This window comes from Phoxinus phoxinus (assembly GCF_949152265.1).
Source record: "Phoxinus phoxinus genome assembly, chromosome: 11".
NCBI classification, from domain to species: Eukaryota; Metazoa; Chordata; class Actinopteri; order Cypriniformes; family Leuciscidae; genus Phoxinus; species Phoxinus phoxinus.
The window spans coordinates 10055885-10070512 of record NC_136886.1 but is presented as its reverse complement, the minus strand read 5'-3'; the positions used below and the strand labels follow the sequence as shown (position 1 = coordinate 10070512).

The 14628-nt window shown below is 34.6% G+C and overlaps 1 protein-coding gene across 2 annotated transcripts; it reads right to left on the bottom strand.

Annotated features, from left to right (window-relative positions):
* On the bottom strand, positions 1–12712 carry slc6a22.1 (solute carrier family 6 member 22, tandem duplicate 1). Of its 2 annotated transcripts, XM_079627841.1 has the most exons (16): positions 12473–12712; positions 12225–12337; positions 10486–10685; positions 10237–10371; positions 9195–9335; positions 9027–9114; positions 7969–8101; positions 7614–7748; positions 6567–6670; positions 6276–6400; positions 6072–6184; positions 5674–5811; positions 5407–5509; positions 3724–3824; positions 3287–3457; positions 1–3185 (listed from the first exon to the last, which is right to left on the bottom strand). In XM_079627841.1, the coding sequence occupies exons 3-16, from the start codon at positions 10679–10681 to the stop codon at positions 3114–3116; spliced, it is 1755 nt and encodes a 584-aa protein (XP_079483967.1). In that variant the 5' UTR covers positions 10682–10685; positions 12225–12337; positions 12473–12712; the 3' UTR covers positions 1–3113. The 2 variants fall into 2 exon arrangements, with proteins under 2 accessions (XP_079483967.1, XP_079483968.1); XM_079627842.1 differs by lacking the exon at positions 12225–12337 and having other exon boundaries at positions 1451–3185; positions 12473–12701.
* Between the last annotated feature and the right edge of the window lie 1916 nt (positions 12713–14628).

Genomic DNA, 14628 nt, shown 5'->3' with positions numbered 1-14628 from the left:
GAGTAAAAGTTCCCTCTATTTTTATTTTTTATTTAGAACTTGACTTTGAGAAACGCATAAGCATTCCAATGTACCTGTACTGAAACGTACCTGTGCAAATGGCAATAAACTTTTGAACTTTGAGCACCAAATCAGCATTTTAAAACGATTTGATGAATGATCATGTGACACTGAAGACTGGAGTAACAGCTTTGAATGATGGGGAAATTTTCATTTTAAACTGCATTAAACTGCATATTACAGTGTTTTTACTGTATTTTTTTTATCAGCCTTGGTGAGGATAAGAAACTTTTTTAAAAAACATTAAAAACTCTTACACTCCAAAATCTTTACTTAAGCCCTTTTTGAGCAGGCCTATAGGCTATGTAGACGTTTAAGAGGCTGTTGTGTCGACCTTGATTTATTGCGATATTGAGGTGTTCAGTTGTATTTTGATTTTAGAAAATAACCCCGATAAACTCCTCAAAAATCAACCGTTTCTTCTTTTTCATTGACGTGCCTCTTATAGGCCTTGAAGAACAGTGCAGGGAGATACTCTTTTACTCAAGTGGAATTGGAACTGTTGACTTGTAATTGAGTCATGTAAGGTATCTCTACATTTATGTAAATATGGTTTTCAGGTACTCTTTACACCTCTGCTTTCCAGGGGCATTTTGTCTAAGATAGGGGAAACTTTTACCCCGCATTTTGAGTAAAAGTTCCCTCTAGCTACCTTTTACAATATATATATATATATTAATCAAAACACAACTCTAGTACCATTTCCTTTTAGACAAATGTTGCTCCATTAATATTCAATAAAAGTTGAATAGGTCATCATACATTTTAAAATGTACATTTTTCTAACTTAGTGTAACAATTTTCCGTTCTAAGACACAAATAGCTTGTGTTGAGTAAAATTAAATAGTCAAAGCCTATTTGCACTGGATATACTGCTTGCGGCCTAATCACCGGCTGCAGTCATGTGACATGTCATATAAAACACCAGAAATGCACTTAGTAAGGGTAAAAAACACTTATATACTGTCTATGGTAAAAAATGAGTAAGGGTAAAACGCACAGTACCGTCAATGCCCTGTAGATGGCGATATCGCTTGTTCTGTAGCAGAACTAAATTGCTGCAGAAAAATGTAATGAACCGAATTCGAAACCTCACACTAACATACTACTCTTACTGTTTATGCCATAGAAAGATATGGAAAACAGAGTCAAGTAGACAGTAGTTAAGTAGAGTAAAAGTTGCTAACATATAATACTCAAAGTAGCCAAAAAAAGTGGTAGGCAACACTTAAGTAGGCAACATTTACTATTACACCACTGATGGAGACTATAGTGATATAGTATAAATATGCAGGGTCAATAATTCAATGGCAAAAATGTTGCTATATGAAAATACTTTAAAATAAAAAAATATTGAAAGTAGCCTACAATAGAAACACCCACTAGCAAATAGTATAGAAATGTTGTTTATTTAATTATTTTGTCATTTCATTACTCCTATATTTTTCTGCTTTAGAACCCAAACTGTGCAAGAGTAACAAAATTAGTACAGGCAAAATTCACAAATGGATTTACATTGTAACTGGCCCACTTTACAAATCCAAAGGAAAAGCATTCCCCTCTACTCCATGGAACGCTTTGTTTTTTGTAGTGCAAATATTCAGCTTTTTCATCCTCAGCTGTGTGGGTGGCCTTTTTGGTGTATTTGCAAATAGAGGCCTTTAGCCTTTAACCCAGTTGTACACTAAAGAAGGGCACCATCACCGACTCATCATTCCTGAGAATGATAAAGAGTTTCAAACTAACTTTACAAATCCAACTTGTTACCACTATCATTATATAAACTTAGATTTAGATTTATTTATTAACCTTCAAATTACTTCAATCTCCAATGGTCACTGTGCAAATGAAATGGCAGTTCAAAATGTATGATTGCCATTATATAAACTACATACTAATGTAATCTAGTCAATTACATGAATAAAACAATCACATTGACACAGTAAAAAAGCAGTACAGTATATAACTAACAGTCTGTCATGCCTGATAGCAATGCACGTCTAAGTTATTCTCTAACCATTTAATCCTAGAATTCCTGCTTTCCCCTTTCACCTAGTTGTCTAATATTTGCTTGAGAGATTCCAAACAATACTTAAAGCAAAAACAACCTGCTGTCACCAACCCATTTCAACCAGCTAACATTTGACTGTTGATTTGAACAAAGCATTTATTAAAACATAATTAACCACTGGCCTTTCTAGTGCATCAGTTATAAAAATGACCTACAGATATTCTCTTAAATTATGCATTTCACTAACAATATAGACAGACTGAACATCTAAGCAGATTTAAGTAGCAAAATATGGTTCTATTTTCTTGAGAAAATGCTGAGTGAATGTTGTAACATTTGTACTATAATAACCCCCAACATAATTTACTTTCTTAATACTTTCTTAAAACACAAGCGCTTGCCTAGGCACAAAATAGCAAAGAGCTGCATGATTGACCCACAAAAACGTGAGAAATTTTACTATTCTAAAATACTATATTGAGACATTTGATTGATATGACTCCTTTTACAAAGCACAAAGTCTGTCATAAGGAGCTGCACTGGTTAAACCATTACAAACCGTTTCTCCAACTCAAAATAACCCATTATCCAATCATTTATAATCATATACCAACTGTACTGAACATTGGTCTATCTATCCACAATGGGGCTGGTCCCTTATGATAATAAATGATTTTTTCTTCAGAAGAACTGATATCTTCTGACTGTTTATGATACAGCAAAGCTGGTGGCGCTATCACAATTAAAGATGACGTCAAACGGAGTTTCCCTCAGACACAGCTGTACGTGGAAGTTATACGTATATTTTTCATTTCCAGTTTAAAGCAATCAACTTTTAGATGCTTGCAACAGAAACGTAAATAGTAATGTTCAATAACTTAATAAACACAGTCATGTACAGTTTGTGTTGCCTTCTTGAAATCTCATGAGATCTTTAAAGGCATTATTGGTATCGAAAGTTGTCCAAAATACAGCCCAAGGATGTCCCCCCCCCCCAATGTTTCTCTATCAGTCATGGGACATGTTGTACTTTGTGTTGCGGTCACAAGGTTTCTTTTTGTCTTTCTGATGTCAAAGGTAGATCACTTGCTGGAGTGCAAAGGACACGCAGTCTCTAAAAAATGGCAAAGCATATAGTTGATTAAAAAAGTGCTTTAAACATTGCTTATTTGTACATTTAAATGTGATTTAGTGTTAAATCATGCATGGAATTACCTGTTTCAGTGTACCAGGAGTGATAAGGATAACATAGATCATCCATAAAGGAACCAACAATGTTGAAGAGAGAGTGAACCACCAACCAACAGCATAGCCCCACCAGGGGTATTCGAATGTGTTATTAAACTTTAAAGGAGTGAATTTGACCAAAGAGAAGATAAATGTACCCTAAAGAAGCAAAGACATTAATTGAATTAATGCTGAAGACATAATAAAGACTTTTAATATTCTTCTATAAAAGTATTACTTCCTAATGATCGACTGATAACAGAATACTTCCTGATTTTAACACTGAAACTGCATTTAAAAGGAAAGTGCTATACAAATAAACTTGAATTGAATTAATAATGGTCAAAAAATAGAATAACACTTCAAATTATTACCTAATATGACCATATGATACCACCTTGAATCAGAGTAAAACGTGCACTTACTATACACACAACAGGAGTGACATACTTCCAACAGTATTTCATTAGCGTCAAAGGACGATAACCGATCATGTCTACGATGTTTTCATATAGACGATCAGCACCTGAAAAACCAGAGACAAACCATAAGTCTTAGGGGAGATTAAACACAAAACAATTAGGAAGAAATGACCACGACTGCATCCAAAATCTTGAGTAGGTACTTGTTTTGAATAAGTAATTACTTTGCGGCCGCTAAAAAGTATGTTCTATAGTATGAATGCGTGTAGTATGAATCTAAACCGGACGTACTACATTTAAGTTACCATGTTGCCATTGGCATGTGACCTACCAGCGACAGTCACAAATCTTTTCCTGTGGCCTCATGGGATAGTAAAGTGTCCATCATATGCACACTTTAGAATTTCACTGGAAGTAGTAGATCATTTTTGTCTACTCTTATGAGTGAATTCAGAATATTTTGTCACATACTGTTTTTGCCAAATATAGGAGAGTATGCGATTTCAGGTGCAGCTAAGGTAAATGACCTATACATATTAAAAGACTTCCTACCAGTTTTGTGCTCAGTTCTTATTGTTTATGATTTATGACATGATCAACCGTTACTATAAACAGTGCAGCAGTATGGTGGTGGCTTTGCTTGAAAATCTGGGCTAACAACAAAAAAGCTGCTGGTTACTCGAGCCCCACTGTTGTCCTTGGTGAAGGCACTTTACGCACCAGTCGCTCTGATAGAGTTGTCCCTGAATAGTATAATACGATAGTAATTCAGCATATCACAAGGGTTGTTCTAACTTTGGCACAGTGTTTTAGCAACACAACCTTCAATTCGGTTTAATCAAGCACCATACACATTTAAATTAAGCTATTCTCAAATATTCTTCCTTTATATGTAAATCAAGTTTATTTAGGGCCGTATGATTTCCGCGACGCAAAAAAACACGGATTGAATCACGTAATCCAGGCATAAAAATGGAATTTACTGTATATAACATGGATGATTGAAATGGATGACTAAAAAGTAGGGCTGTAAAAATTCAAATCATGATATGGGCTGGTGTTTGTGAAAATTAAAGTGCAAAAAGACTATTTAAGTCCTTATGTTGTACGTGTCTCTGTGTAAATGAATGGCGTGGTTTCGTCAGTCAACTAAACCTACATTTTAAAAGATGTTTTATGCCTTTACCGTCATATTTAGTCATACTTTTGTTTTAAATTAAATTCAGAACAATTAAAATAACATATTTTCTAAAATAAACCCTATTTCACAGCGCCCTATCATTGTAAACTAAATAAATAAAGTAGTTAGTTTCATGATTTCAATTAATTAGACATGCTTTTAATGACTAAAATTTTATTTAGTCGATTTTATTTAGTTTAATTTTATTTATTAAGTCCAAAAAAATTTAATCGGAAAAAGTGCATAATTGTTTTTTTAAAGTAAAATAAAAACTGAATTTGAGAAAAAATTAAAAGGATTTCATAGGGCCCTATGTATTTATTAAATAAAATAAAAATACATTTGAGCAAATTTTCTATTGATCGTGGCTGCAGTAATTCATCAAATGATGATCAAAAAGTGGAGAAGAGAATTATAATCAGGCATACTGTATATTCAGTTGCGCAGGGTAGACGGCCACATGTACTTTCTGCATTTAAAAGAGGCGATGTAGTATTATTACTCACCATAAAACCAGCCAATACATATTGACTGTGCAATGGCAAATAGCAGGAGGGTCATTCCACTGCAGGAATAGTAATCAAATAACTGGAAGATATACAGGCCACCCTATTGAGCCAATGCAAAAAATATAACAAAACATGATTAGCACTCAAATCTCAGATTTTCTCATTGATTATTACGTGGTCTGATTTAGAAAGCATGAATCAGGAAAGAACATATATCAAAGAACAAAATAATCCCAATGTAATGACTAAATTATGAACAATCACCTCTGTTACCATCAGGAGGCCAATGAGGAAGCAGCTCACACAGATGATGAGGAGGAAGAGTTTACGACGGTGTCCTTGGAGGAAGAAAGTGGGGTTCATGTCTGTTATGGCCGTCATGAGAGCCTCCAAACCCACAAACTGAAAAAGAGAATAAGGTGTAATGACAGTGTTTGGTTTTTAATGCAGTCCTGTCCTGAAGAACTTGCATAACACATTTACTGTAAGTATATCGCATGCACAAAACTCTTGATGAGAATGTTATATATTATTCTAAAGCAGCTCTACAGAAGACCATAATATCATTATTCAGCTTCATCCGATAGTGTCAGTGCAGTCAAAACTAAATGCAATTTTCACAGTAAAACGCATCATGTACTTGAGAGACAATGTGATCTCACCTCACTGTCAAGGCCCAGCAGAATAATCATGAGGAAGAAACATATGGACCACAGCTGAGGCATAGGCATCATTGCTACAGCTCGTGGATATGCAATGAAAGCCAAACCAGGGCCTGGCAAAAGAAGAGAAATGTGAATTAATGTGTGGGAAATGTATAGAAAAAAATGAGTTTGAAAGTAAGAAGCCGCTGTTGTTTAAGTTACCTGACTCTGCCACCATTGAGATATCAACCCCCTGTTCCAAGGCCATGAAGCCTAAAACAGAAAAGATGGCAAAGCCAGCCACAAAGCTGGTTCCACTGTTCAGCAGGCACAGATAAACACAGTCTCTACAAGCAGAAACAAAGCAAGCAGTCAAAACACAATCACAGCAATCTGTCTATTATACAGTCATTAGCTGTTCTTACCCCATTTATATATATATAACTCTATCTAAAAGTATATCTGTATTTAAATGTACTTTAATGTGGTTTCTCATGACATAAGTTCTCTCACTTGTAGCAGTTGTTGTTGTACTTATTGTAGCTTCCCAAAGCTGTAAGGCACCCAATGCAAAGAGCGTAGGAGTAAAATATTTGTGTTCCGGCATCCATCCACACCTAAAGGCATGAGAGAGCAAGTTCACAACTACTGACCAACCGATTGGGTATTTAGCAATACATGACACATGAAGGTATGGGTGCGGTTCCACTGAGAAATATCCTAGTTACGGTTTGCTTTGGTGCCACGGATTGGTTATTTTAAAAAGATTAATCATTTGTTTTGGCATTCGTCTGTAGAGACTGTGATTAAGCAACAAATAATAAACAACACCCAATATAAGGAGCTCTAAGAATTTGTATTTGTCCCTGACTGATAAAACAATGTTATTGTAACTTATATTGACACTGACTATCATACTTGAATGCATCATCACATAAAAGCAGAACTTTGGGTTACACTTTATTTCGATAGTCCACTTTAGACATTCTACTAACTATACACTAAGTAACTTTTCACCTACATGTCAACTAACTCTCATTAGAGTATTCATAGGCTGTAGTAGACTGTTAGGTTAGGGTTAGGTGTTAGGGTTCAGGTTAGTAGAATAAGTTGACTTGTAGTTGCCAAGTTACTTATAGTCAGTAGAATATCTGTTGGGGGACCAACTAAATAAAGTGTTAGCAGATATTAAGCAGACAGTCTACTAATACTCTAATGACAGTTAGTTGACATGTAGTTGCAAAGTTACTTATAGTTAGTAGAATGTCTAAAGTGGACCATTGAAATAAAGTGTTACCGAACTTTTAGGCTTTTTCAGATGCTAACATAGAAATACACTATTCACCATTATTACTCAACATTGTGCCCATCATGAAAGGGGAACTTTTAGTAAGAATAAAAGTTTCTAGGTCACTGATGACTGGGCTGATGGTCATGTGAGTGTACATAATTTTAAACAAAAAGTAATTTTAACTCTTCAGTTGCAAATGTCTTTTTCAAATAGAAAAAAAAAACTTAATCTACTACTAATATCACTCATATGTCTCCGGATTTGTATACCTGTGGGTCTGCAAGGCGTGTTGGATTTGGGTAGAGGTAGAAGGTGATGCCATCAATGGCTCCAGGCAACGTAAGACCTCGAATCAGAAGCACCAGTAGCATAGCATATGGAAATGTAGCAGTAAAATACACAACCTAAAAGATAAAGAACAAGGGCACTCCCAGTTTGATATCTAGCATACCTAATTTGAATGTATATAAACAGCATCAACTGGACAACTGGAAGTTAATATTCATGACAAACAGACTGAGGAAACATGCAGACAGATGTAATCTGTATCAGATGTACCATTCCACTGAGCCATATATATTATATATATATATGATAATGGTCTTTTTTTCAATTAGCTCTTACCTTTCCTGTGGACTTCACTCCCTTCCACACACAGAAGTAGCAGATGATCCAGGCCAACAGGAGACACAAAGCCAGCTCCCATCTCACACTGCCCAGCTCATTCACACTTCCAGTTATATTCAATACTCGCCTCCTACAAAAAACATTTTTTGTAATTCTAATTTAACTTTTAATTATAATTAACTTTTCTAAATTCATGTATCTACACAATAATTACACTTGAAAGTTGTGCTTGCATAAATGATGATACTTATAATTTAAATGATTATAACTGAGATTTGAATATGCCCCCCTGAAGCAGCACATTTTGCATATAATTACAACATTTTATATTAACTATAAACTTTCAGGAATTTTGAAAATTTTATTAATTTAATTATTATTAGTTTACATTTTTTCTTTCAGGTTTTCCATTACCATTGCATTCAAAAATGTATGAACCAAATGTTCAAACCTGATAAAAATGACTAAACTTACGAGGCTTCATATTTTTTTTTTTATAATATATAAAATAATAATATATACAGTAGTGGTCAAAATTGATGTCCAGAGGGGATATTTGTTTGAACCTACAAGTTTGATAAAACCATAAAAATTAGGAAAAATATTTAATATTCTTTAAATATTTTAAATATGAGGAAAGAACAAAACACTTAACTTGGTAAATGTATTTATCTGACAAAATTACTTGAGGGGAAAAAAGCAAACATCAGCTACAGGTTTGCTTTTACTATGCAAAAAAAGAAAGCATAGAAAAACAAAAAGCTCACAGGAAAGAGCATACATTGACTACAACCTACCGGTAATCAGTTATTAATATTTCATTGGTCCTCTCTTGTTTTTGCATGTGTTCATAATTTCTTTGTATAACAGCTGATGTTTTATTGCGTTATCACATATAAAACAACTAACTCAAATAACAACTACGCAATAAGCTTACAAAATCTTTAACTAATTTTTAATATTTGAGTAAAGAGTGAAGATGTCAATTTTCCTAGGCCGGACATCACTTTTGGCCTCTACTGTAGTTTAAACTTTTGGTTATTTTATAAACTCACTCCCAAAATTCTTTAACAGGTGATGATGCATTCTCCATTAAGCTCAGGTTTCTCATCCCTCCCATTCGATCAAACTCGACACAGTTCTCTGTAAGGATAAGGGAAAAAACATGATCTATTAAACAAAAAACAAAAAAATAATTCACAGTAACTAGTATTATAACACACCTGAATTCCACCAGTTCTTGCAGCTAGCCCATGGTAGTTCACTACTAAAAGAAGAAAAGAGATAGAAGAAAGCCCAGGCCAAAATGATGATGTAGTAGGCACTGGAATAGAAGATGACCACCTGACTCCCATAACCCAGACCTAAAGAAAAGCAAACCACAACAATTACCCCCTTTCAGATGTTTCTTATGTTGACAGCCTTTAAATTCAATAACGGTTTGCTTTGAATGTGCTGGAGAGATCCATATGTATATATCACATACTATTACAGAGGTTAAATTGATTATTTAATAATGCATTTGTATTGATTATTTATGATGAATTATTATGAATTTACACTTGTAGTTCATAGTATGAAATATAGTACGAGTAATTTAGGGCTAATATTGTGAAATTATGAAACTGTTATATTATTAATGGGTGACTTTTATGGGAATGTGATTGAGAGGCAAGTGTGGATCTCATACAGATGAACAGAAAAAGCATGTATTTGTTGTATTTGTGAAGCTTAACTTTGGATAAGTATCCGTAATCCATTTTTGAGAATTATTATTGTATTCTGTATTATGTGAAAATCTCTTCCCAAATGGGTGCCTTAATTTTTGCAACCTTACACAAAATTCGGAATAGGTTATTTTACAAGTATTGATTTATTATGAGATTATATATTTAGAAATAACCGCAGCTTTTAAAAACATTTTCGGTGAACATGGAGTCATGAGGTAATGCTTCATGAAACCAAAAGCAAAACCAATTATGAAAGCAAATCAGACTAATAGAGGATTCTGACTCATTAGAAGACAAACCTGCTGATATGTCATTTAAACAATCACATGATAAACCGTTTTTCAAACTGATTATTACAAAAGTAACTTCTCACATTTCAGACCATTATTGTTCACTATTGCAGTGTACAGTGTTGTTTACTAACTACAACCATCTAATTTCATCAGCAAACAAACATACATCACTATGGTTGACATATAACATGCACTATATTTTACATGAACACTGACATTAGAAGTGAACAATGAAATCTCACCTTCAAATAGTGGGCAGATCTTCCTCCAGCAGGTGACAGACCCTTGGCTGGTGTACTGACCCAGAGCAGTCTCCATAAGAAAAAGAGGAATGCCACAGGCAAAGAGAAAGACCAAATATGGAATGAAAAACACTCCTAAAAAAAGAGAAATACAGCTGTTCTTAGTATAAGACACAAGAAAAAATAAATAAAAAACAGAACTGGTTGAACTCAATAGTTTATAGAGTTCACAGTTATACTCAAACAAACCTCCGCCATTCTTGTAACACAAATATGGAAACCTCCATACATTTCCCAAACCAATGATCTGGCCAGCAACAGCTAAGATAAACTCCACTTTACTGGACCACTGGCCTCTCACTCGGATTTTGAGGCCGGTGTCAACTCTTTCTGAATCTGGATAAGCCAGTTTAAACTGCAAATCTGGATCATGCTGCATCTCCATGTCACTGTAAAAAAGGAAACATCTGTCAAAACATTGATGCCAGAGAGGCACAAACAAAGTTTAGAACAGACAGAGTGGTGATTGAAACATGTAAAGGTCAAAAACAGCAATGAGTCTTTGTTCGTGCCATCTGGTTGTTCCAGCTCTTACACTGGCAGCTAGGCATTCAAATAATGACATTCGTTTCCCAAAGCAGCGTAAAAGACATCAACCACACAATATAAAAAAAAAATTAGTTTTGTATTTCCCTAATACTGTGATGTAGCTGCATGAGAACATACTTGCATTTGTCCCTGTTTGAAAACAGTTTCATCAATTACTTTTGAAGACCTTATTGGTAATAATAGTCTTTAATAGAAACTAATAGTAAAAATATAGGTGTTAAAACAATATATCGTGCAGCCCTAGAACAAATACTGTTAAAAAGATAGACTAGAGTGTACATATTATCCAACCTCATTTGAATTGTTCTGAAGTCTTAAATGTTTGCACAATTGTTCTCAATAAGAATGTGCAGTGAGTACATGCTGTTTGAACAACTCTTCACAGCTGAAATAATCTTGTGTCCCTAAAACAGGACACACTGCAGGGTGCTTAGTCACATTCCATTCTCTGCCCTCATTTCTTGTGCTGTGACCCTTATAATATGTGAATAAAAATGAAACCGAACGATATAGTTCACTGGGGGTCAGTGAAGGTACTCCAGGGGGTCCGTGGAGAGAACATATATAAAGGCATAGGCTATATTTTCAAGACATTCCTAACTATTAAATAACTTTTGAAATAATAATCTATTAAGCTCATATGTTATAGGATAGCATTGTAATTTAACAATCTTAATGAAAGTTATGACTTTGCTTACATTTTGATATTTTTAGGTGGTGTAAGTGCTTGGAGATTGTAAAAAAAGAAAGAAGTCAAATTTTGTATTATTTCTATATACATCCACCAAATCTAAGTCAGTAGCCTAACATATACCTTTTTTGTTGTCATGTGACAAGACATTTCGACTCTCATAACGGTGTAAATGTCATTATTTTTTATCACATTGTTTATGAAAATGCACATTTTAAACATGTCAAATGGAACAATGTTAAGGAAATGTCTTATGTGAGACTTTTGATATTTCTTTTTGATATATTTTTGTTGTTGAAAATTCTAATAAAAACCGCAAACATTTACGTATTTGTACAAAATGGTAAAATTCTACATCCATCAAAAATGGATGAAACCAACATGAATACAAATATAACATTCCTGTTAGCTTTGCACACGTGTTTTAAAATACAATTTAAAACGACTACTACTTAATTTCATCCTAGACATCCTAATTTGTTATTGACTCTTACAATAGTTTAATTTGATTGTGTCAGGTGGTTAAGGCGAGGTAAGTTAGGTATAAAAAAAAGAAAAGAAAGAAAGACGTTTTCCTTTATTAACTATTAACCCTTAACCATAAACATAACTTGGATCTGACGCACGAACTGGAGCACACATTGTCCGTGATGATCTGACTAACGTTACAGAGAAGGAGGAAACTCACTCAGTTATTGCGCTTTTGTTCGTGCCCTTTGGCCTACATTCAGTAGCCGAAGCCGAACACTTGTGCTGTTCAAACCCACGCTGAGGAGACGCCGGGTGCCAAGTGAAATACTTCTAAAAACAAAAGCCAGATAGAAAACTGTTCAACTACGCAGTTAATCTCAGAGCTCAATTGAACCCTTTCAGTGAATCAGAATGCACTGGAAACAATGCAGATAGAAAACAAAAGCTAAACGTTAGAGGTGTTACCTGATGCAGACGACCAGTCAAAAGTTTAGGAAGTCTAGCGCATACATTGGCCACGAAAGTTACGTTTAAATCAGCATGCTTCGGTCGTTATAATACAGTCGCTGAAGCCCACCCCTCTCATTCTCCCCAACCTTCGGAAGGGGAAACGAGCCCATACAGAACTGAGAGTGTATCGGGCGCGCGCGTGTCTCAACTCAAAGGCGGGGCTTAGCTCCACAGCTTGTAGTAGAGCGATAAATGACAGCATGTTTCTAAATACGTTCATCTTGTAATTTTTGTTGGCAAATTGTGAAAGATCTGTTAATTAAACGTGCTCCTGAATTGAACATGAGTAAACAATTAAGCAATATAGCCTACATAGCACATGACTGTGTGATTGATCAATAACCGTTATTTTGTTTTGTATATTGTTTTCGCAAAAGAAGCAAAGCATCAAACGTTGTCACCAAGCAACACATCCGGTCTGGAACAGGTCGTAAGAAGCGTTTCGTAATCGGCTTCTGCTCCACTCCGGGTTTTGCAGTTTTTCATTTACCATTAGAGGAACCTGCTCCGACTCTGACAGGGGTCTGGTTAGTTAGGCTATTACCGGTTGTAAACCTGGTTCTATCAACACAATGTTAGAGATGGATACCTGCAAAAATCAATCATAAAATTAAGCAGGGAATCGATTTTCATTATAATTTGGCTATTACCATCTTGGTGTGGGGGAAACAGCTGGCAGTTTAAGGCAACGAAGAAAGTGACATATTTTGACTCTAACAATAACTATGACACAAATATAAATAAAATAAAGTAAAATAAAGTAGCGTCAAGTAGTCTCTAAAGGCTTTGCAGTGTATGTCTCCGAACTGTTGTTACGGTCCACTTCCAGAGACAAAACCTCTCCCCCATATTTTTTTGCATGCGCAAATATCGCATGACGCCCTCTAGGGGAGAGTGGGGCACAACGTAACGCGGGGCTAGTTGTAACCATAGACAATAAACGGTTGTAACACACTTGTTTTAAATACTTCCACACATGCCAGCATGACGAAACTTGGTGTATTTACTAGTTGCCATATCAACACTATATAGTAAAGAAATTGCGCCAAAATTCAGAAACCGTTGTAAGATATATCACTGAACATTTATTTAACCATTGCAAAAGTACATTTCTTACTTAAGTTAATTTTTCTTCTCTATTTTTTTGTGTTTATTTAAAATTAGACAAATCTGATATTATTTAAACCTCCAATCAGTTATTTAACAGTTGAGATAGTTATTTAATGCTTCGCTATAACCAGTAGAAGACAACTTTTAAATCCCAGTTGTGCAGCTGGGGCATATGTTCTTCTAACAATGTGCCCCTATTAGAAATATGCTATTATATTCTATACTTTTATGAATTCTATGGATAAAACATGAGAAACATGTAAATAAAGACTGAGAGTCAGTGTTCAGAAATAATTAATTATTATTTAGTTTTGAACTATGCTGTAGAGACCCATAAGCTGTGTTTTCCGGTGTGTTTGTTGTCAAACTCAAAAATTCGTTTATTTATAATTATAAAAAAAAATGACATTATTGTAGGCTATATGAAAAAGTGAATAATTGTATTTTATTGAGAACATATTTTGGTTTGACTTGTATATATTTTTTTATTAGATCAGATAGCATTTTAAGCTGTCATATGGTGATGTTACAATGTGCCCCTCACATGTTACAATGTACCCCACCTATGGGGCATGCTGTCACATGTCACTTCCATTCTTTCGGGGTAAATCAAGAAAAAAGTATTGTATTAATAAAACTGTATTAATGAAACAAAACCACATAATTTTACTAGACATGTGGGAAATTAATGTGGGGAAAAATAGGCTAAATACTCTAAACACAAACTGAGAAAGTCAAAAAGTGTAAGTGGGGATCCCCCACTTTATTTAAATTTAGCTATTTATGTAGAAATCTTCAGCAAACACGAGACAGCATGAATAAGTGCTTGTTATTAAGATGTAGGCTAGTTAAAATAGAAAGTAGCGTGGTATTTTATGCCTGGTGTTCACTCTCAATCAAAATAGAGCCACGCTGAATAATAATAAAAAAAAATCATAATGTTTACATTTAAAAGTCAATTACATTTAGAGACTAATTTCGATAGAAAAACGCAGATCTCA

Excerpts from the sequence above, each read along its gene's own strand:
- slc6a22.1 (XM_079627841.1), bottom strand. The coding sequence starts at position 10,681 with ATGGAGATGCAGCATGATCCAGATTTGCAGTTTAAACTGGCTTATCCA. Across the intron at positions 5,812-6,071 it reads TGCTGGGCCTTGACAGTGAG|TTTGTGGGTTTGGAGGCTCT; the intron begins GTGAGATCACAT and ends TCTCTTTTTCAG. Across the intron at positions 3,825-5,406 it reads ATGTATTGGCTGGTTTTATG|GTGCTGATCGTCTATATGAA; the intron begins GTGAGTAATAAT and ends CTGGTTTTTCAG.